Source organism: Aspergillus candidus (genome assembly GCF_002847045.1).
Source record: "Aspergillus candidus strain CBS 102.13 unplaced genomic scaffold BDW47scaffold_30, whole genome shotgun sequence".
Lineage (NCBI taxonomy): Eukaryota > Fungi > Ascomycota > Eurotiomycetes > Eurotiales > Aspergillaceae > Aspergillus > Aspergillus candidus.
Window position 1 is genome coordinate 307725 of NW_020194035.1, and position 21660 is coordinate 329384.

Below are 21660 nucleotides of genomic sequence, written 5' to 3' on the forward strand. Positions count from 1 at the left end.
TGAGGGAAACGACGGACCATGGAGCACCTTTCATCTTCGAGTTGGAAACCCCCAACAATCCGTCCGCGTGCTGGTCTCGACGGCCTCGTCGGAGTCGATGGTCGTCTTGTCGCAGTACGGCTGCTCGAAATCCGTCTTCAAGGACTCGGTGCCGTCCGATTGCGCAGTTTCCCGCGGGAGTCTATTCAACCCAAACCAGTCGTCCTCTTATCACGACCTGGGGCTATATGGAATTAATCAGAACGGCGTTGGTCTCGGGGCAAATCTGGGATATTCGCAAAGAGCGCAATTCGCCCTCGACACGGTGGGCGTTGGTCTGACCGGAGAGAGATTGAAGAACCAGACCGTTGCGGGCATCGCAACCCCAGACCCCTTTTATCTGTAAAATGAATTCCATGACCCAGAAAAATCAATCAATGAGAGACTGACTGGGAATCCGTACAGCGGAGTCTTTGGTCTCAACCCGCAGCCAGTCAATTTCACTTCCCTGGGAAATTTCTCATCCCCCTCCTTTGTGACATCCCTCAAAGATGAGGGCGTCATACCAAGTCTCAGCTGGAGCTATACGGCCGGCGCCAAATATCGTGAGTAGACAATCATTTCATATTTCCTAGGGCGACAGACTAAAGGCAGTCTTTCTCTAACCTGGTATTTCTTTTGCTTTGGCCTAGGACTCAAACAAGTCAATGGCCAACTCATCTTCTCCGGCTACGACACCTCGCGCTTTACCTCCAATTCAGTGTCCTTCACCATGCAAGACGACACGACCCGTGACCTTTCTCTCTATGTTCAGTCCATCAGCTACAGCGGGAAAAGTTCCGCCATTCTGCTCTCCGATCCCATTTCTGTCTTCGTCGACTCCACGGACCCAAGTCTCTGGCTGCCCAAAAAGGTCTGCGACGCCTTCGAGAAGGAGTTCGGGCTGACTCTCGATGATGAGTCGGGTCTGTACTTGGTGAATGAGACACAGAACACGGAGCTGCTCAATTCCAACGCGGAGGTGGCCTTTCGGCTTTCGGACGTGTCGACCGGCGGAGAAACTGTTACTATCACTTTACCTTATAGCGCTTTCGCCCTGAAGGCAGAGCCTCCGTTGGTCAAGAAGAGCAGCCGTTACTTTCCTCTGAAGCGCGCGGCCAATTCCTCGCAGTACACACTGGGGCGATCTTTCCTGCAAGAAGCGTGAGTGGGAAAAAAAAATCCCCCCTCATTGAGACATATGCTAAACCCATCCTAGGTATCTCTCCGCCGACTACGAGCGCCGCACCTTCAACGTGTCCTCCTGTAAATGGGACGAGGGCGCAGAAGAAAACGTGGTCGACATTCTATCCAAGAATGCAGACTCCTCCTCGGATGGCAGTCCCAGCGAGGGTTCCAGCGGCTCTTCAGGCCTGAGCAAGGGCGCCGTAGCAGGTATCGCAGTCGGCTCAGTAGTAGGCACCGTCCTCCTCGCTGCGCTGCTCTTCTTCTTCATCCGTCGCCACCGCCAGAAAGCGGCCAACAAAGCGACTCCGCCCGAAACCGATCAAGCCGTTCTTTCTGGTCCAGTTCACAATGCGCCTCCGGGATACTCCTCATCCCATACTAGTCAGTTTGCAGCACAGCCACCTTTCTGGTCCGCCGATGCGCCCCTTGTCAGCGATAGTAACTACGGCGACACGAGCAATAGCGGCGTCACGCATGAACAGAGTGTCGACGACCGTGGTATGGAGTTGGATGGCCAGGATAATCAAATCAAGCCCATCTACCATGAACTTCCGGGCACCCAAGTTGTTGGCCCGACTGGGCCTGACTCCGCGGTGCGCGCTTGATATGATACCCTACCCCAGATTGGAGGTAAACTGATATGTATACCAATCGAGACTGTACATACATTTAATTAATTAACACATGGTAATTTCGGCGCGCCATCGCCATTTCCGTAACTGAATATGATCTATAATGAAGCTGAATTGGAGTGGTATGAAGATGTCTACAGTGACTAGAGTTCAGCTAATCTTGGATCGTCGATTGTTTTCTGACACCTTTCTACCAACTAGACATTATATTCTTTCTGGTTACTAGGTTGCAAGGGCCAATCGATGACCAAGATTCCGGTGACCCTAGCTCGACTCATTTCCACCGATGGTTAGGTCGGACATCATGAGGGAGAATATGAAGATTCGGGCCCTTTGCACATGATTAATTGACCCGAAACACTATTCTTTCTCAGTGAGCTCATGCGAAGCCTGACAAAGTGTTAACAGACATAAGTGACTATATACCAGAGCCCGTGCTCATAAAATAATCCTGTCACCTTCTAAAAGAATAGATAGAAAATATTAACTGTGAAAGATTACTATATGTGTTAGAAAATTATATGATTACATGCTCCTGTTTTTTCTCTAAAGTGTTACTGAGTTAAACAGCACCGCTAATCTTGGCAGAGCTATGTATTATCTTCATCCTCAAGCCTGCTTAATAGCCTAGATATCAGAGCCCTGAAACCGATATGGCCTGGTTGCTAAATCCGACAAATCATAAAATAAAAAGTAAAAACATACAGCAGCATGTCTAAGGTGGTGCGCACCTAGCGCCCATGGTTCGGGCATTGGCAGCTCACCACTCTATCCAGGGCACCCAGGGCAAACCACTTGAATATAATTATGCAGGCTTATGCAGGCTTATGGCTGGAGTGGTCGGGCTTGAGTCTAAGAGCCGGCCGGCACAGAGGATGAGACTGCGGATTAATGATGAGAAGGAAGTCGGCGTTTCCTACGCGATCCAAGCTCTTCACCACTAGACCAACTGCTCAGCATGGGAAAAGAAGCGATTAAAAACCGAAGCAACGGCCGAACCATCATTAGGCTACCGGCAGCTATGCCTAGACTGGCTTCTACGTTTGACCATATGGAAATCTGTGTTGTTTCGTCTGCGAACAAATTAGACGGATGACAGAATCGGATAATAGAATACACCCACAAAGAAAGTCTGGTCTTCCTGCGTAATGCAAAAATGGGATGCGGATTATGACAGCCAAGCTAGCTCTGCCTATTATCAGTTAAGCTCCACAACAGAAAAGCAAGTAGAGCATACGAACATGCAAGCAAGTCCCAAAATTGCCGACACAACAAATTTCCTTCCACGATTCATTTGGAGACCCCAAATCATTGAAACAGGTAGGAAGCCAAGGGTGAAATCGCATGCTGCCGTCACCCCACTATACATATAAACAATACCAAGAAGTATGTCTATGTCAAGACATCGGCCTTTGATTGTTGATCGATTCCAAAAGTATGCGACTGGCAGACATTGGAGGATTGTGAAGAAAAGAAAAATGGTACCCACTGTTGTCGAAAGCACCATAATACCGTAAAAAATCCACAAATGGATGCGCTTGACCGCAAGACGAAGAAGAGTAGTAGCAATAGATAGTCTTGCAATGGTGCAAGTAAATATATAAAAAATCTGTCCTAACCACCAACACTATCAGCCATAGCAGTCAGCAAGCTCTACACTTCAAAGAATGCTTGTTACGAACACCTACCAATAAGCCGCGGCGAACGTCGTCTGGTCTATGACTTAAAAACCCCGGTGCCTTTCCCATCCCATACAAGGCGCCCACGATTCCGCATATAGCGAATGCCATATTAAAAGCCTGCATCCATCTTAGTTTGATGATTGAGTACTTCACATGCACTTTTTTCAATAATACTTACTGCTGCCGCTATCATCAACGCATCGTCGGGTCCAAAAGACTTTACAACTTTCAATCGAACAAAAGAGCGGAGACAGACAGTGACTAGTGAAACCCCGAAGAAAACTGCAGTGGTGATAATTATAGCGTTGCTGCTCCCATCTCCCATAGCTTCAAGAATACAGATGTATCCAAGAGCATAGACTGTCGTTAAGATATTAGATTAAAAGAAGCTTAACTTAGTGAAGTTGTTATGTAAGAAAAAATTAAACGACGTCATTGACTTATGATGGAATGTTCCTCTCACAAATCACATCGCAAGGATATCCAGCCACATGAAAGCAATCCTTTTGGCGAGCAGGAACAATTTTATGATTATGCCTCATGAGAGGGGCGCTCAAGGCGTTTGATTATATTAATAGTCCTTGTTGATACATTTAGTATTTTAGGTGGACCAAGTCCTGTGATATCCTTTTGTTGTGATCGAACTCATTGACGCGGAACAGATACAAAGAGCAAGGCTGTGATTGTTATGCGGTATGTCTTCGATGACTCAGCAACCGCAGGTCTTGGCGGGCAGGCTGCCTGAGGCTGCTGTCTAACAGTGAGCCACGAGAGCCGAATAAGGCCCGCAGGCATACGAAGGCTTTAGCTTGGAGAGGGTTGTGGCTAAATAAGAACTATAGACTAGAAGAGTCATAGTGAGGATACTTCTACTCTAAAGATTATCCACCAGATATAAAAAGACTAATATACCATGGTTACTAATAATACTAATTACCCATGATCCCCCGTGATTAGAGTGTCATTCTGTGCGGTTCGGTTTGGTTTTTAGGGGTCGGGACCAAACTGTTGTGGTTTTAGTGGCCAACTCTAGGGACTGAACTGAACGCGGGTTTAGTTGTAAGCGGCGCTGAGCCGATTTTGGTGGGGGTTAGGATTAGAGTGTCATCACCAAACCGAAATATCCGCACCGAACCGCAGCGGTTCGGGTGCGGTGACAGGGAATAGGAACCGCAGTTTGGTTCGGTCTCTAGGAATAGAAACCACAGTGGTTTCAGTTCCCCGAATAGAAGCTAACCTAGGGTGAGCTAAATTTAACCCCTTTATATTAGGTATTTAAGTGGTATTTTTATATATTCTATATAAGAAATGCATGAATTTTATCTATATTTAATGATATATAGAGGTATATATAAATTAGAGAATTTTATACGAAACATGCATGGTAGTTTAAATACTAACATGAATATGTATATGTTCGCCATTAAAACCGCACTGAACCCGCGTTCAGTTTGGTCCCTAGAGTTAGCCACTCAAACCGCAACAGTTTGGTCCCGACCCCTAAAAACCAAACCAAACCGCTGCTTACACCTGTCCAGGGTAGATTAAAGACTTATAGAATTATCTTATGGATCTAATTCTTTGATCCTGATCTGCCCTGAAGGTAGATTAGGGTGGATCTGGATCCAGATCAGAACAGATTCACCCCATTTAAAGGTCTAAGCCAGCATAGTAATGACATTGATTAAATTATATGAAACACAAGTGAGTACTTAGGGAGCTTGATAATGCTCACTCATGATCCATAGACATGACAATAGGAACACAAGGTCGTGTATATATCAGTGACTCCTCCTGGCCCTTGCTGCATGAGACTAAATGGCAGGCAACCTTTAATTTTTTATCTTTTCACTGACCAAGAGCGCCCTTCACAGGATCTGTCACTGTACCCACAACATCTGTTAATCCTCCTCCAAGAACATTGTTTACGCCTCCTTGGCCTTCGCTTTGATTTTTACTATCATCGGAAGAACCAGGTCCCTTGTATACACATTGTGACACACAGTGAGACATTGGGGCATCATCGCTTGTTGAACCTAGTATAAACTGTGTCAGTTCTAGAAATGAATGATGCTCGATGGAAAGATGCATCATACCGCCTTTTGGGAGCGCTGTTACTCCTGACAGAATGCTGCATAAAATAATTGCAGAAAGGGTGGAAGGCCGCATGGTAAGAGTAAACGTTTGTTTAGGATCTGGGAGCGATTGGGAATTTACCTACTGACTTCGGTGAAGCAGGCGTTGTCTGTTTATATTTTGCCCATGATAGAATAGCTTGATTAAATCATAAACATTTGGATAGAAGCAAAACAAACCACTTGAACTAAGCCGCTGAAGATTGATTAGACGTGTAATACAGGCTTGGTTACACTATTCAGGACATCCCAAAATTAGTGCGTGGAATCCATCTCTGGTCTTGGAAATTAACCTAATCCATCAATGGCCTTCGGCTACGTGCTCCAAATTGGTACAACCTGAATTGTCACATGCGGGAATCGCTGGCAGATACGGTAGGTATCTTTCACAAATCCCAGAATAAAGATGATCTTCCGTATTTGGACCAGTAAATAGCCCGGGCCACATCAAAAGACAGGTAGGCAATATGAGTACTGAGCGAATCCACCTGGAACAGACGGAAAAGCAGCCGCCAGCTACCAAAGTCAAATCAGACTCTCTGTCATCCTTGTGAGCAAGGGTTTGAGAAGAAATTCCATGCGACATCTCTAATATGATAGGCTTGGTATTTTACGAGCTAACCATTGTGGTTGGTGGATTAAAATATGGAGCGTAATTTCCACTCTTACCTGGACGGCTGGAGAGTTGAATTACGAAGACATTTATATTATCAACTTAGTTCACATAATAAGTATCAATAGCAAGAGGTGAAGAAGTCGGATTATTGTAATCTGTTTTGACAAATTGGCCTGGTGTGGATCTGTCTGATGCTGGAACATCAATAGTTGCAACTTGCAAGGCCCTACCACTCGCCAATTGGTGTTTTTAGTCTAGTTGTGGAGAACAGATATCCCAATATCTTACATCTCTCCACGCATAAATGTCCCGCTTCATGTATTATTGTCCTTCTTTTGGCACTATTCCCAGCCAAATAATTATTCCTTGCTTTCCATTCTGCTGGGTTCACTAGACCGCTATGATAGAGAATTCAGCTAGCACAAAAAACAAGATCGACCAATCTTTGGATTTTATGATACCTTGATGGGTGGATTGGGTAATACCTAAAGATAACACTTCTTGACCCCTAGGGCGTAAGGATATATCTGCTCAATGACATGACATAACTTGACATGGTATGAAAAGTAGACAGATGTATGAGTCGTTTTGCCCGGTTGCTGGTGTCTTACAGTAACAGGTCTATGAGTCGAGACTTGACATTCTCTACTTATCCCGGTATCAATAATCCTAAGTAGATACACAAACAATCGAATGAAACAAAAATTCCGGTGAATCACATCGGGGTTCAATAGAAAATTCTGTTGGTGAATATTCTTTCAAACTTTTTGGATGGTGGCAGACCTCTCAGCCAACTGCCACTGGATTGTTCTTCGCAGCCCCTCTTCCAATGAGACAATAGGAGCCCATCCCAACGTGCGCTTTGCAAGTGCCACATCAGGCCGTCTCTTCGGTGGATCGTCGGCCGGGGTCAACCGATACTCAATAGGTGGTGCCTCACATCCGGTAATTTGTTTCGCGACGCGGCCTACCATGATTGCCAGCTCGTTTAGCGTCACCTCCACATCGTTTCCAATGTTGACCGGTCCCGGAGCGAATTCAACCTCCATAAGCATGACGAGGCCGCGGATGCAATCATCGACGAATTGGAAAGACCGTGTTGCGGAGCCATCACCTGTGATGACAAGGGGAGAGTTGTCGAGAGCGGCTGCCACGAAGTTTGACACAACGCGACCATCTCTGGCTGCTAGACGAGGGCCATAAGTGTTGAATATGCGGGCGATGCGCACATCAACGCTGCGCGGTGATTGTTGGAATGCCCATGCCAGAGATTCTGCTGCGCGTTTTCCCTCGTCGTAGCAGGCGCGGGGTCCAAATGGGTTGACGTGACCCCAGTAAGTCTCTGGCTGGGGGTGCACCGTCGGTGATCCATACACCTCCGAGGTGCTTGAAATTAGAATGCGGCACTTATGCTGTTGTGCCAGGGAGAGAAGGTTTCGTGTCCCTTGATACGCTGTGTCTAAGGTATCAACCGGATCCTTCTGGTACTGAGGGGGGCTAGCGGGACAAGCCAAATGATAAATGGCTTGTAGCGGTGGCAGTTGGATCAAGGGGATTTGGATATTGTGGCTGGATTGTGATAAAAGGGGATCTTAGTAATGTCAGACAAACATGGTCTTGATCAAGGTTTTCACGCACTTGATCATTGTAAAACAAGGGTTATTTTGCAAGTGTTGGATGTTCGATTGAGCTCCTGTCTGGTAATTGTCTACTCCGATGACCATTGAACCGTTCTGGAGTAGGTGATCCACCATATTGGAACCAAGAAAACCGGCGGCCTAGAAGAGATGGAAGTAAATAAGTTAGTAGAAGTTTTGGTAATTAGGATTCTAGATCACTGGAGAGCCACACTCCTGTCACAAGGACCGATTTGCACGTTGAAGAAACCATGTCACTCATAAGGTTAGTGAGGAAGAGAAGGTTCAAGGGTTGACCCCCAAATGACAGTAGGGGTTCCAGCTATTTAAGATTCATATTATTGCGTCCAACATGACATATCATGTTTTTACTTACTATCTTGCACGTCCATGGTACTATCCTAACAGTCAAATACTTGTACAATCTTTCTATGATACAAATCTCAATTAGGGTGCCGGATCGTCGAGTTGCCCATTCGCACATGTCGACAGCCTTGATTGGCCAGAAACGTTCCGTCCAGAAAGTTTCGCCCGTCAAAAACAAATTTGGGGCTCTGCATGGAATGCGCAATGCGCGGCCAATCCAAATACTCAAACTTCTCATGCGGCCGAGTCGGAGCGCCATTATTCGCTTCAGGACAAGGCTTGTCCGATGGTGTTCGAAATCCCTCCCATGCGGTCACGAGAACAATGGCGTCTGCCATAAAACATGTCTCATACGGTGATGGACTGATGTGGAGGTTTCTTTTGTCCACTTCTTCTCCCACTGCAGATGCAATCCTGTCCGGTGCAACCCGGGGATCATAGACCGACACTTTAGCGCCCTCTTGAAGTAATCTTTGAACCACGGTAATTGCTGGAGAGTTCTTTGTATCGGATGTGTTCTCTTTGAATGCAAAACCCAAGACTGCAATTGAGCGCCCCGCAATATTTCCGTACATGCAGGCGATGATACGATGCAGAAATCTATCCTTTTGAGAATTGTTCATGGTAATCACAGATTCCCAATAAGTGGCCACGTCATGCAGATGTAAGCTCCTAGCAATATAGACGAGATCAAGAATATCCTTCTGGAAGCAGCTTCCCCCCCAGCCAATACCCCCACGTAACATGTGTGGACCAATACGTGGATCCAAACCGCAGGCCACTGACACGGAATCAATGTCCGCTGTAGCACCCGCAGCTTCGCAGATAGCGCCCAGGGAGTTAATACTGCTAATCCGCTGCGCGAGCATTGCGTTCGCAGCTAATTTAGCCAGCTCCGATGACCATGAATCCATTTGCAAGATCAGTTCCCGAGGAACCCAAGTCGCATACATATCCGCCAGGAGAGTTGCTGCTCGCTTCCCAGTAGGAGTCTGCAGCGAGCCAATAAGGACACGACTAGGCCTCAACAGGTTTTCTATGGCGGTTCCTTCTGCAAGAAACTCGGGATTTGAGAGAACTTCAAATCGTGCGTTCGGAGACCCGCAAGTGGTCAGCTGAAGAGGTGTGTCAATTGATTTTGTTTTATTTTTTCTATCAAAAAAACGGGGGATACAAGGGTATTTCACACCAATTCTTGGAGTACATCGGCCGTCCCGCATGGAACCGTAGATTTTTCTACAACGATCTTCTCTCCCGTAGCAACCTGGGCGATGGTACGAGCGATTTTCTGAATATTGGATAGGTCCGCCGCGCATCCTTCACCTATTCCAGAGGACTTGGTGGGAGTGTCGACGCAGAGAAAGATGAGATCTGCCCGTTGGATCGCATCTTCGACTGTAGTAACAAATTCAAGGTTTTGCTCTGACGTCTCCCGACGCTGAACCGTCCCAAGCATCTCATTGAGGCCGGGTTCATAAAAGGATGGGGACCCATCTGTCCAAGATTGAATCCGAGATTCGTTTATATCAGCGACCGTAACATGGATATGAGGACAATTGTGCGCGATCACGGTTCCAAGTGGGCCCCCTGGTAGAAGAAGTGTCAGGGCACGGACTAGATAATGTATTGACCAGCAGGAAGATAATGAAGGAAATTCCATTGTTGACCTTACCTACAAATCCCGCCCCAATACATGTAACAGTTTGAATCATTGTGGAGTTTTTATTCGGGTATATGGAGGTAAATCTTCGCAATTTGTTGATTGACCACTACTAGGCCCTGGATACGCAGTTCAAAAGTGCCAAATGGTGGTTAAGGGAGCTTTATAATCTCCCGACAACCAAATGTTCCGACGCCCAGGGCTGATTGTCAGAATTGGTCGTTTGATCCCGAATGCTGGAACGGGTACTCCACTTGGCAGATGACTTTCTTCGTATGTGATCTATATGAAAAGGCCATGGTTACGGGTGGTGCCAACAGCCGAGCTGTACAATAGCGGATCCCCTGAGTTTTCCCGCAGTAAAGCGAGGGTACATGATCGACGGAAAGATACATCTGCTACATGGATTGTTAACCACCATGTTTTCTTCGCGCAGATGACATGTCCCATGCTAGGCGGCTTCAGCATAACCTACAACGACAGGAAAGACGATAGCATTGTGGGCTGATGCGATGTGCATTTTACGCTATTTATAGTTTGTGAGCTCAACAGAGAAGATTTTATTGGTGATGTGGCCACAGCTCGTCCGATGCTAGAAGAATACCAGTAGATAAGTTCACAACTAGCTTGTTTAAACAGGTTCAATCTAAGTCAATTCCTTCATGTGTACCATCCCAACACGAGAGACAGTCTGATAACATGATTGTTGACAAGTGTGGCCAGAGTGCGATGCACCCTTCATGGAAGCATTCCAATCGCATCTATTCTATCCTTCGATTCAACTACATCGTGTTCCCCTGTACCCTATTACTAACTTTCTTTGGTATAGTATACCATACATGCCCATCATTCTTGTCTGACCAGTTTATTAGGGCTTAGAAGCTTGGTGAGTTATACTGGATACTATGCCGAAGCAACGGATGGCGGTTGGACCAGGTCAGCAACTATTCATGCTTCAATTACTGCTCTGTTTTTCTTTCTTCAAATCCCTCCATATGCCAATACACTAGGGCTGTGTCTACCCATGCAGCCCTTCAAATATTCGAAGGGCCCGAAGACAAGGCGACTCGGCACTTTGAGGGTTTGCCTCGTCACGAAGGGAACCAACATACAGGTATGATGACTACTCTCTCGACCTTTTCCTAGAAATAGAGGATATTTCATTGAGTTTACCATATCAATAGGCCGCGATTAACTCTGCACGCTGCTGGGATGTCCTCAGTCATCGCAACCATCCTTCCGTCACATTCCATGTACTCGTCGACAACGACAACGGCGACGAGTTTCGCCAACACCTACCTTCATATATCCAGGTAGACCAGGTACCAAAGCATGTACCCTCCAAAAGGGCTATGTACAAAGCACGTGCATTGGAACATTTCCGACAAAAATATAAATTATCGAAAGAGGACTGGGTACTGCATCTTGACGAGGAATCTGAGATCGATGAACATGTCATGGTACAGTCATTGAATTTCATTGAGCGAGGTACAGCTCAATTCGGAAATGTAAGTCGTCTTTTGGCTGCTTGAAACTCCAACCCACTTACAGCCCCAGGGTACAATCTATTACACGTCAGTCAACCATTGGACGAACACATTCCTGTCAGCAGCAGAGGTTGTTCGGCTGGCAGAGGATTACGGACGATTCCACTTCCCTTTTAAGATATTCGGTCGCCCATTACTCGGCTGGATCCATGGATCATGGATGTTAATTAATGGAGAAGTCGAAAACACCATCAAGTGGGATACTGATAATGTCTGCGAAGATTATTGGTTTGGCTATCATGTAAGTTGCACTATTATGTCACACATACCCAAAATCATAGAGCTAAACAAGCTCAAGGCCGCCAAGCACGGATTCAAATTCGAATGGGTGCACGCGCTGTTCCGCGAACAACCACCAGTTAGCATGATGGACTTTTGGAGGCAGCGTCGTCGGTGGTATACGGGGATCTGGAGTTTGAACAGGATGACTGTACGTCTAGCTCTAATAGCAGCGGGATTGGGTGGAGTTGGGATTTTCATATTGTGAGTCTTTTCTTTTCACATTTGAATTCATCTCTCCCAGGTACTGATGTAGCAGCACAGCCCTTTCATCGGAGTGTTCGGAATTCGTGTGACTGTGCCACATTGGTATTGGTATTGGATGCTATTCAATGACGCCACAGCCATTCATGCGTTAGTTGTGGCTGGAGTTCTCCAAGATCTCAGTGTTGCAAACATCTCCATTATATCTATTTGCTACCATGCCATCACGTCGCTGGTACTATCACCATTCGCACACATTCTACAAACAATGGCCCTGTTCACAGCACTAGCTGTTCCTTCAAAGGGTTATTGCGTCATTGACAAGTCTTAGACCAGCACCAGAGTATTATTCGGTGTGCTTTAGTGCGGATTCAGGGCGGGTAGGAACCAACTTGTTGCGAATTTGGTGGCTAAACCTAGGCACTTAGTTTTTTGGACTTTGGTGCGATTAAATCATTCTACCCCCCGAACACGGGTTCGGTACGGTTCATTGAGGGTTTTCCAGTTTGGTGATGACACTCGAGATATAATAGTCTAAGCTACCCTACTATAACTTAGTACTGTGTTTATTAGAAAGAGAAGAAACACACCTAGTTGTGAGATAAAAAAGAGAAGAAGAATACTTGATAAGATTAAATTTATATAGGCAGTCGGCTATCATATATATAGATGAGCCACTGGTAAGACAACAACCCGACGACAACACGCTGGTGGACTAGCGACTCGGATAGCGACAAAAGAGGTCAGGAACTGCACCCCTTTACAATACCTGGGTTTTGGTGGATAGAAAGTACCACTTGGCGATTGATCTCCTGGTTTAGTCAAACCATAGGACTGTATTCAAATCGATTGGTAGCACACGCAGCTTTTTATATAACTTCCATATAATTAAAATAGTGCAGTAACTCTAGTGCTCTCTATACTTCCTAGAGTGTCATTCGGTTCGGTTCCGTGCGGGTTCTAGGGGGGTCGGGACCAAACTGTGGTTCCTACTCCCTGTCACCAAACCCGAACTGTTGCGGGTTCGGTGCGGTTTGGTGAGGATTTTTCGGTTTGGTGATGACACTCTAGTCAGGAACTCTTGGTAAAATAATTCAATAAGTAATTAAGATTAATAATAAGTTATTCAATTTTGATATTAGGTATAGAAACTAGTCAGGTAATAGATATTAAAATAATATAAGAATTAATAAGTATAATATTAATAATAAATAATAAGTATAATTTAGAAGTAAAGAATATAGTAATTCTTATAAACTACAATTAATAGAGCTAGATTATTACCACTACTGATTCTGCCAGCCGCCGCCTGGAGGTGGTCAGCCTGTTCATGAGCTAGGGCTTAACCCTACTTCCTATTATATTTTATAGCCTTTAATCAAGAATAGAAAAATAACTTCTTCTTATTCTACTAATTACTAGTTAATTAATAACAAGAACATGCTTATTAATTCATAATCTTCTGGGTTATTTTTCATATAGTATATTCAAGAGAATATAAATTATTGTAAATTAAAACTTTCACAGGATTAAAGTGTCATCACTCTTCACACAGGATCCAAAAGTTAGATCTGATCTGCCCCATCTTGAGGTCTACCTGGAATGTGGATAATAGAATAAACTATATATGGTTATTCAAAATTATTCCACGAATAGCTGTAGCAAGAACTAACTATTATACAATCAGTAACCCCTTGTAAATTGTAACTTTTGGCATTAGCCTACTATATGTATATTTTGTTTGTCTATACTCTAAGCTTTCTCTCAGATGACTGCAAGTGTAAAGTTACAGTAATAAGAAAAATAGCATAACCAGTCAAGAGAGTCATTGCTGATGACCCAGACATATCCAAGGTGTTCACAGTCAAATTCACAACTCCAGTAATAATGTTTGCAATTATGAAGACCGCAAGACCACCTTCATTAAATGCAGAAATTATATCACTCCGCGCAAACTTCATAGCATGTTGTTGATCACTCCTGACATGTTGCTTGTCTGACCATTGTCCTGTAGTTATGTGGACCCAATCAATCAAGTAGTATAGAAACAGCCAGGTACTGTTAACCGCTGCCACCCAGAAGACATAGGATACATTCGCGAGCCGGCGGGAAACTGGAATCTGCCATCCAAAACCAGCGACATCTGTCGAGGCGAGAACAAAACATCCAACCCATAGAAAAGCCTGTGTTGCCAATTCGGAGAGGACAAGATTCGGACGTTTCTGAAATGACAACAGCATGAAAACATGAGAACCGACCGCGCGGCCAATTAAGTAAATTGCCGCGTATCCGAGGGTGGAGAAAAGACCCTCCTGATTGAGAGAAATTAAACTGGTTCCTCTTTCGAGACTGAGAATGTTCTCTTGTAGACTTGTGGTTCTCAAGCAGATTTCGCTTGCCACCATGGTCGCGATGGCAAGTGCTTCGTCTGGCAAGGGAATAACAGCTGTCATGCAGTCGAATATGCCGACAATAGCCGTCAAGGCGGGGATCGTAAAAAATAAATTCCAATGAACCCCGTATTCAGAGGTATGTTGTTGGTAATTAAACAAATTGAGGGCGCCGAGCCGCAGGAGGCCAAATATTGTGAGATAAAAAGACCGCCTTGCTCTGTTCCGGGTGGACTTGTGTGATATGAATCCCGATGAAAACACAAAGCTCCCAGCAAAGAAGTCCATCACGGATATACCCCAGTTCTCAGTCTTTGCTAGACTTCGTGGGAACACTTGGAAATCAACTGCCAAGATCGCAAGACAGACCAACATCATCAGCGCTCCACGATGATGTGAGATGAACAGATATTGGTGCCGGCGGCCCGCTCTTTTATTTGACGGTGGTGTAAAGGCATGACCGCCCCCCATGAATGGCTTCAAGCAGAGAAGTAAGAGCGCAGAACAAAGAACCAGGCCGATGTTTAATGCAGGCACGTATGGATACCAGACGGTCAAAGCACAAAGTGGTATCCCCACAGTCAACAGGAATTCTACTGTGACACTGACAGGGCGATATCTGGAAAAGGAAGAAAATCGAGTATGAATAGTAGTCCAGAAGAGGATTGCAGTCTATGCCCGAAACCATGTGAGAAGAAATGATAGTGCACTCGCATCGGGAATACTGACCAAGGGAATTAGAAGGACATTGCCAACTTCTATGATATTTCCACCAGACAGGCCCGAAACAAATGCTTCCTTCCGAGACTTATAATCCATATCCATAGCTGATGTGCGAGTACTAAAACTGCGAGTTAAGATCTGAGAGGGGGGAAGTGATCAGCTAGACCTTCTAGATGGCCTTTGCCAACTTTTCTTCTAATTCTTATACTCATCTTAAGAACGTGAAGGGTGAACAGGTCAAACTACTAAACACAGTGCGCAGCTCCACATCCTATCCATTTTCCACTTTTCACACGTCAGACGGAATGCAAAGTGATGTTGGAAAATTGTGGCAACATTAAAGGCTCTGGCTGCTTAGTTAAGTTGCCTTAATGTGGGTGCTGGCTAGAGTTTAAAATCATTGTAAGCTGAATCTATTCATCTAAGCCCTTGCGTGATTTATAAATCATAGAACCCATCAAGCTGTATTCTGAAATCAGCCGAGCGGCGCATAGGCGGAAATGACCCATCAAACCTTTTATCCTACCCAAGGTCATCGCTCCACTGATCAAACCCTACTAGTTATTTTTTATTGCAAATATCGCCTTATTATCGATTTACACCACCTATACCCTAGTATGTAATCCAGTCTACGTACGCTGCATTTCTTCATGTTCTCATTGGTCGCGCCCCCGTGCCCGCGGGTAGCTCCACCCGCGGGATCCTCTCTACACCGCTGCCTTGCCTGCCTAGGTACTTTTAGTTACTTTCTTCTTTTCTTTACTTCTTCTAAGTGACTGTGAGAGAATCAAGATACTAGTAATATTTCTTTTTCTTTTTCTTCTTCTCTTCCTTCTCTCTAAATCCCTGATATTACTTAACTTATTAATTAATTAACTTATTAATCTATCTGTTTATTATATTATTATTATAGATCTCTTTATCTATAAAAAGTCCTACTCTCTTTAGATCTATTACTTATATAACCAGGCTATATATTTAACTAAGTTATTTACTTATCTTACTAATTATTATGCCTGTTATCCTACTACTACTATAAAATCTCTTTATAAGGCTATACTAGTATCTATATTATAGTATTTATAGATTAATCTAGTTTACAAGTCCTGTCTAGTACTATCTCTAGAAAATCCTTTAATCTCTGAATTACTAGTCTACCAGGGTTATTACTACCTATATTATTTTTATATCTTATAATTTACTAGTATTCTCTTATAATATTATTATAAGATATACTAGAATAACTGGCCCTGTGAGTACTTATAAAAAGGAAATAAGAATCTCCTAGTCTTATTACAGGTTATAAGCTGCTAGTACTTTTTTAAAACTAGGATAGATAATAGTTTTTTTTAGATTATCTTATTTATATCTACCTTACATATATCTCAAGTGGTTACTATAAGTAAGACTAAGATTATTTTTATATAGGTAAAGAAAGCTCTAGTATAAGATACTTATTTAGTAGAGACCAGGATAGAGTAAGTACTAGATCTAGATATTAAGATAATAATAGAGATATTTTCTTAGCTAGAGCTTATATAATAGCCTGAGTTCCTGCAAGAGCATGTCTTTAAAATTATTATTCTACTAGTAGTAGTACTAGACCCTGTATAAGAGTTCTTACTAGAGATTTTTATAACTAGTATTAAACAGCTAGTAGAGACAGCTTACTAGTTAATTAAAATATAATAGATTAATAAGTTTGATCAGGTAAGACTCTTATATTTTATAACTTAATTTATTTATAAAGTCTCTTTACTTTATATATATACTTAGAATATAACTAGATTCTAATTTTATAAACTTAATACTAGATCTAAATTAATAGCTTTTTATAATAATTATAAATATAAGACTAGCTTATCCTGATCCAGCTTAAGCTCTCTATTTATTATACTTATTACTAAAGATAGATATAGCTAGTTTATTTTATTTATTATACTAGCTAGCTAGACTGTCCTGTGGCACTAGGTTACTAATTAACTATCTTATAACTTATTATATTAGATCAGATAATAGAGATAGCTACTAGACTAGTATAATAAGAAGAGATAATATCTAATTTTACTAGTAAGATATACAAGACATATAAAAGATATAAGTCATGTAAAATATATAAGATATTTAAGACTAGTAAGATATATAAGCAGCTAGATTAGGCCTGCCTAGATCTATTTATTAAGTTACTAGATTACTTACTTAAGAGAGATCTCTTTAAAAATATAATAATAATCTTTCTAGCTATACTTAAGATAGATCTAAGTAAGAAAATATTCCAGGACTTATATAGCTTTATTAGCTATTTATCTAGACTAGTTAAGATAATCTAGATACTAGTAGTTTAGCAGGCTATGATAATAATAGATTCTAAATAAGTTAAGTACCTAGTAGATACCTTAGATAATATATAAGACTACTTTTTACTTCTAGAAAAAGTAGTCTCTTTTAATTAGATTACATGACTATATACCTATGATAAGTAGATTTAGAATACTATTACTAGTCTAGGATATATTTATTAGAGTGATAATTAGGAAACCCTAAGTTATAAGAAACTATAACTAATTATATCTAGTTTATAAGATTTTATCTATATTCAGGTTAAAAAGACCCAGCTAGAGCTTAAGAGACTATTTTTACTCTATCTAGAGAAGATATAAGAGACTATAATATTATATCTAGCTTTTGCAAAGCTTGCTAATAACCTGACTATTAATTAATATAGCTAGAACTTTCTTAAAGATAAATATACTTATATAATACTACCTATCCAAGGGGAGCAGTAGCTTATAAACTAGGTATTAGCTACTAACTAGTTATATATAGAATAGATTAAGGTCTAGCCGCATGATTATTAGATAATATAATATATCTTAACTATGAAGGTATATCTAAAGCAGGTAGACTAGTTTCTAGAGTAGTTACTTTTATTCCTGTATCTTATTACTAGATAGCCTGTATAAGTTACTAAGCTGCTTAGTATTTAGTATAATAATATTATATATAGCTAGTATTATAATCTCTTTCTAGAGCATGAGATAGTTAGCTTAGTTACTATATATTATAAGAGATATAGTATAACTAATTTAATTAAGATTATTTACTAGTACCTGCTAGTAAAGGTAAGCAAGCTAGTAGTCTATTATTTATAGCTAATTCTACTCTTTATACAGGCTATGCAGGCTCTGGCTTATAATACTATTCAGGTCTAGTCTCTCTTTCTCTAATTATAAGATTAGAAAGTATAAGATAACAGGCAGCTGCAGATAATATTATAATATAAGATATATATATACCTGTAGATTAAGCTTAATATAATTTCTTGATAGTATACAGTAATTATAATCTCCCAGGTTTATCTAAAGTATAATAGTTTTAAGTAAGATTATAAAGCTAAGAATAAGATTATTAATAAGCAGGCTAGTCATGGATCATAGGCCACAGGAATTATATATACACGGGGGTTATAAAAAGCACCAGGCTATATTAAGACCCAGCAGGTATAATACTAGTAAATCAGCTGTGAGTAATATATATTTTTAGAATTTAAAGTATCCCTAGGATTAAGAAAGCAGGGGTGAGAAGAAGAAGAGCTAGCTACTATAAAGTAGTAATAATAATATATAACTCTTGAAATAAAGAAGGATTAGAAATATAAATATAAGAGCTTTAAAGATAAGAGTAAGGAAGAAATACTAGTTAGAAAAAGATTTATATTTTAGTATACTGCTGTCTTAAATTTATAAGGATTTAATATTCAAGCTTGAGTAGTCTTGAAAGAAAATAGAAATCTTTAGTATAGCATCCCAGCCTGAGTTTAGGAGGTTAGAGAATAGGGGTTAGGAGAAAATATTAGTTAAAAAAATACCTATATTTTAGTACACTTTCTATTAATAACAGACTACTTTTGACTTTCAAGCTAGATTAGTCCTAAAACCTTTGGCATGGCACCCTGAGTTAAGTTTAGGAGCTTAGAGAATAAGAGTTAGGAGGAAATATTAGGTAAAAAAATACCTATATTTTAGTGCACTCCTCATTGAGAATAAATAACTTTTAAGTTTTAACCTCGAGTGGCCCTGAAAGAAAATAGAAATCTTTAGTATAATATCCTGGCTTGAGTTTAGGAGCTTAGAGGATAGGGGTTGGATATATATATTAGGTAAAAAAATGCCTACATTTTGGTGCACTCCCCATCGAGAACGGACTACTTTTGACTTTCGAGCTGGATTAGCCCCGAAACCTTTGGCATGGCATCCCAGCCTGAGTATGGAAGCTTAGAGAATAGGGGTTAGGAGGAAATATTAGTTAGAAAAATACCTATATTTTAGTGCACTCCCCATTGAGAACAGATAACTTTTGACTTTCGAGCTGGATTAGCCCTGAAACCTTTGGCATGGCACCCCGGCTTGAGTTTAGGAGCTTAGAGAATAGGGGTTGGAAATATATATTAGTTAAAAAAATGCCTATATTTTGGTGCACCCCCCATCGAGAACAGACTACTTTTGACTTTCGAGCTCGAGTGGCCTCGAAGGAAAATGGAAACCTTTAGCGTGGCACCCTGGCCTGAGTTTGAGAGCTTAGAGGATGGGGGTTAGATATATATTCTAATAGGCATATTCCAGGTAAACATAACACCTACCAATACTTGGTATAGTTTTGAATTTAATATTAGTAGATAGCACTGCCTCTTATGAGAATAATATATATTTTTCTAGAATTTTGGAGGCACTGTGGCAGCTATAAGAGTGTGTCAAAGTCAAGAGATTAAAGATGAGGGCTGTCTCATAAAATTCCTAATTAAGTAAGTCAAGATCTCATGAAATTCCTGATCAGGTAAGTTAAGATTATATAAAATTCTTGATTAAAAAGTCTTGATACTCTTCTTATTCCTGTTAATTTCCTAATTTATTAAGTTAATATAATATAAGCTTCTAATAAACTAGCTACTTTCTTTTCCTACTATTATTTTCTATATCATGGCCAGGAATAGAGATTAATAGCTTAATATAATAAAAGCAGATAAAAGCTGACTTACAAGTAGATATATAGTTAATATCTAATTAAAGAGTCTCTGCTGTATATAATAGTTAGGAGGATTATAATTTAAGAGAGATAAGTAATTTATTTTAAATATCAAGGCATCTACTCTTCTAATTATATCTTTTTTATCTTGTAGAGATATTTGTTAACAAGTAGGGGATTAGCTATCTAAATAATATCTATTCTAATCTTAATCTTAATCAGCACGCTGCTACTTATATTCTACTAATCTTATAGATTTTCTAAAGATTTTTATAGCTGGTTAAAGATATATATATATAAACAGCAGCATGCTAATTTTAGTAGGAATTAGAATAGATATTATTTAGGTAGCTGGTTCTTTACTTGTTAATAGATATTCTTATAAATAGAGAAAGGCGCGTGAAGGAAGAGCAGGTATAATAATATTTAAAATAAATTACTTAGTCCTGTTCTGATAGTAATTCTTCTAATTAATATACTTAGCAAAGCCCCTTTAATTAGATATTAGCTATAGATACTATTATAACCAGGAGTCTATTTAGTAAAGCAGATAAGAATCTGCTTGCAGATAGATATATAGCTAATTATCAAGACCCTAGGATCCCTTGATGCTTCTGTGGTACTAGTATTGGTGACTTGGGTTGTTTAAGATAAAGAACGCCCTGTGATCTTCCTATCAGCTATTAATAATAGGTTTATACTAATCTAAGGCCTCACACAGTGGCTATGCTACTATATTAATTAATAAGGTGATCTAATAGTTCAAAGGTAACTAATAAGCAAGAAGAGAAGTAAGATATATTAAGTATAAAAACCTGATTACTTGGGTTAAGTATAAATAAGTAGAAACTAGACTAAATATATACTCAGACTTGAACTGTGTATTAAATATAACTAATTAAACTATAGATATAGGTAAATAAGTATTCTTATATATCCCTTGCCTGTATACTTCTTTATATATCTTTTATAATAGATAGTAAGATATATCTAATCAGTGTGCTTATTCTTATATACTTTGTTATATACTTTTCAAAGTAGATTCTTAAGTATATTATATTATATAACTTATACCTTTATTCATGCAAGGTTTCTAATTCTTTTATTAACTAATTAGTCTTTGGCTTCTACCTGGCTGTGCTGCCTTTATGAGATATTAACCTTATTAGGTTTCTATAATATTACTCCCCTCTCTTTTAGTATTTTATTCTTAAAACTTATAAAGATATATTCCCCTGCTTGTATTTTTAGTCTTTACTAATTATATCTTTCTACTATATTTATCTATGTTTCTAATTATTTAGTATAGTATTAAAAGATTCTTCATGATAATTATATTATCCCTGATTCTTGTGCTTTCTATAGTGACTGTAGTCTTAATTATATAATAAATCCTAAAAATTAGAATTATACTGCCTGCACTTGTTATAGTTAGTAATATAAGAAGTATTTTTATAATAAACAAGAGTAGTAGTCTATTTATAACTAATATAATAAAATTAAGTATAAAATTTAAGAAGCTAAAGAGGCTTTTGCCTGTTTATTTACTAAGTTACTTTAT

At 40.6% G+C, this 21660-nt stretch overlaps 6 protein-coding genes across 6 annotated transcripts; 2 read left to right on the forward strand and 4 right to left on the reverse strand.

Annotated features, from left to right (window-relative positions):
* Positions 1–1916, forward strand: BDW47DRAFT_107785 (acid protease). The gene is made up of 4 exons (XM_024813077.1): positions 1–381; positions 445–584; positions 672–1182; positions 1238–1916. The coding sequence occupies exons 1-4, from the start codon at positions 98–100 to the stop codon at positions 1809–1811; spliced, it is 1509 nt and encodes a 502-aa protein (XP_024671086.1). The 5' UTR covers positions 1–97; the 3' UTR covers positions 1812–1916.
* Positions 1917–2445: 529 nt separating this feature from the next.
* On the reverse strand, positions 2446–3872 carry BDW47DRAFT_107787 (uncharacterized protein). The gene is made up of 5 exons (XM_024813078.1): positions 3699–3872; positions 3527–3637; positions 3080–3465; positions 2962–3026; positions 2446–2911 (listed from the first exon to the last, which is right to left on the reverse strand). The coding sequence occupies exons 1-5, from the start codon at positions 3843–3845 to the stop codon at positions 2727–2729; spliced, it is 894 nt and encodes a 297-aa protein (XP_024671087.1). The 5' UTR covers positions 3846–3872; the 3' UTR covers positions 2446–2726.
* A 3157-nt stretch (positions 3873–7029) lies between these two features.
* BDW47DRAFT_118355 (uncharacterized protein) lies at positions 7030–8161 on the reverse strand (the record flags this gene model as incomplete). Its single annotated transcript, XM_024815199.1, has 3 exons — positions 7030–7840; positions 7910–8049; positions 8123–8161. The coding sequence occupies 3 exons, from the start codon at positions 8159–8161 to the stop codon at positions 7030–7032; spliced, it is 990 nt and encodes a 329-aa protein (XP_024671088.1).
* A 190-nt stretch (positions 8162–8351) lies between these two features.
* Positions 8352–9998, reverse strand: BDW47DRAFT_132460 (UDP-glucose/GDP-mannose dehydrogenase family, NAD binding domain-containing protein; the record flags this gene model as incomplete). Its single annotated transcript, XM_024817555.1, has 3 exons — positions 9947–9998; positions 9464–9861; positions 8352–9389 (listed from the first exon to the last, which is right to left on the reverse strand). The coding sequence occupies exons 1-3, from the start codon at positions 9984–9986 to the stop codon at positions 8352–8354; spliced, it is 1476 nt and encodes a 491-aa protein (XP_024671089.1). The 5' UTR covers positions 9987–9998.
* Positions 9999–10633: 635 nt separating this feature from the next.
* On the forward strand, positions 10634–12349 carry BDW47DRAFT_132463 (glycosyltransferase family 2 protein; the record flags this gene model as incomplete). Its single annotated transcript, XM_024817556.1, has 6 exons — positions 10634–10757; positions 10807–11048; positions 11119–11442; positions 11492–11722; positions 11780–11964; positions 12025–12349. 6 exons carry the CDS (start codon positions 10634–10636, stop codon positions 12293–12295), a joined length of 1377 nt encoding a protein of 458 aa, XP_024671090.1. The 3' UTR covers positions 12296–12349.
* Positions 12350–13709: 1360 nt separating this feature from the next.
* BDW47DRAFT_132465 (GWT1-domain-containing protein) lies at positions 13710–15179 on the reverse strand (the record flags this gene model as incomplete). Its single annotated transcript, XM_024817557.1, has 2 exons — positions 13710–15026; positions 15084–15179. The coding sequence occupies 2 exons, from the start codon at positions 15177–15179 to the stop codon at positions 13710–13712; spliced, it is 1413 nt and encodes a 470-aa protein (XP_024671091.1).
* Positions 15180–21660: the final 6481 nt, after the last annotated feature.

Bases quoted from the DNA above. Each gene is read 5' to 3' on its own strand.
- BDW47DRAFT_107785 (XM_024813077.1), top strand. From the start codon at position 98: ATGGTCGTCTTGTCGCAGTACGGCTGCTCGAAATCCGTCTTCAAGGAC. The intron at 382-444 runs GTAAAATGAATT...GAATCCGTACAG, and splicing joins ACCCCAGACCCCTTTTATCT to CGGAGTCTTTGGTCTCAACC. The intron at 1,183-1,237 runs GTGAGTGGGAAA...AACCCATCCTAG, and splicing joins CGATCTTTCCTGCAAGAAGC to GTATCTCTCCGCCGACTACG.
- BDW47DRAFT_107787 (XM_024813078.1), bottom strand. From the start codon at position 3,845: ATGGGAGATGGGAGCAGCAACGCTATAATTATCACCACTGCAGTTTTC. The intron at 3,638-3,698 runs GTAAGTATTATT...AGATGGATGCAG, and splicing joins CGTTGATGATAGCGGCAGCA to GCTTTTAATATGGCATTCGC. The intron at 3,466-3,526 runs GTAGGTGTTCGT...TATGGCTGATAG, and splicing joins ACGTTCGCCGCGGCTTATTG to TGTTGGTGGTTAGGACAGAT.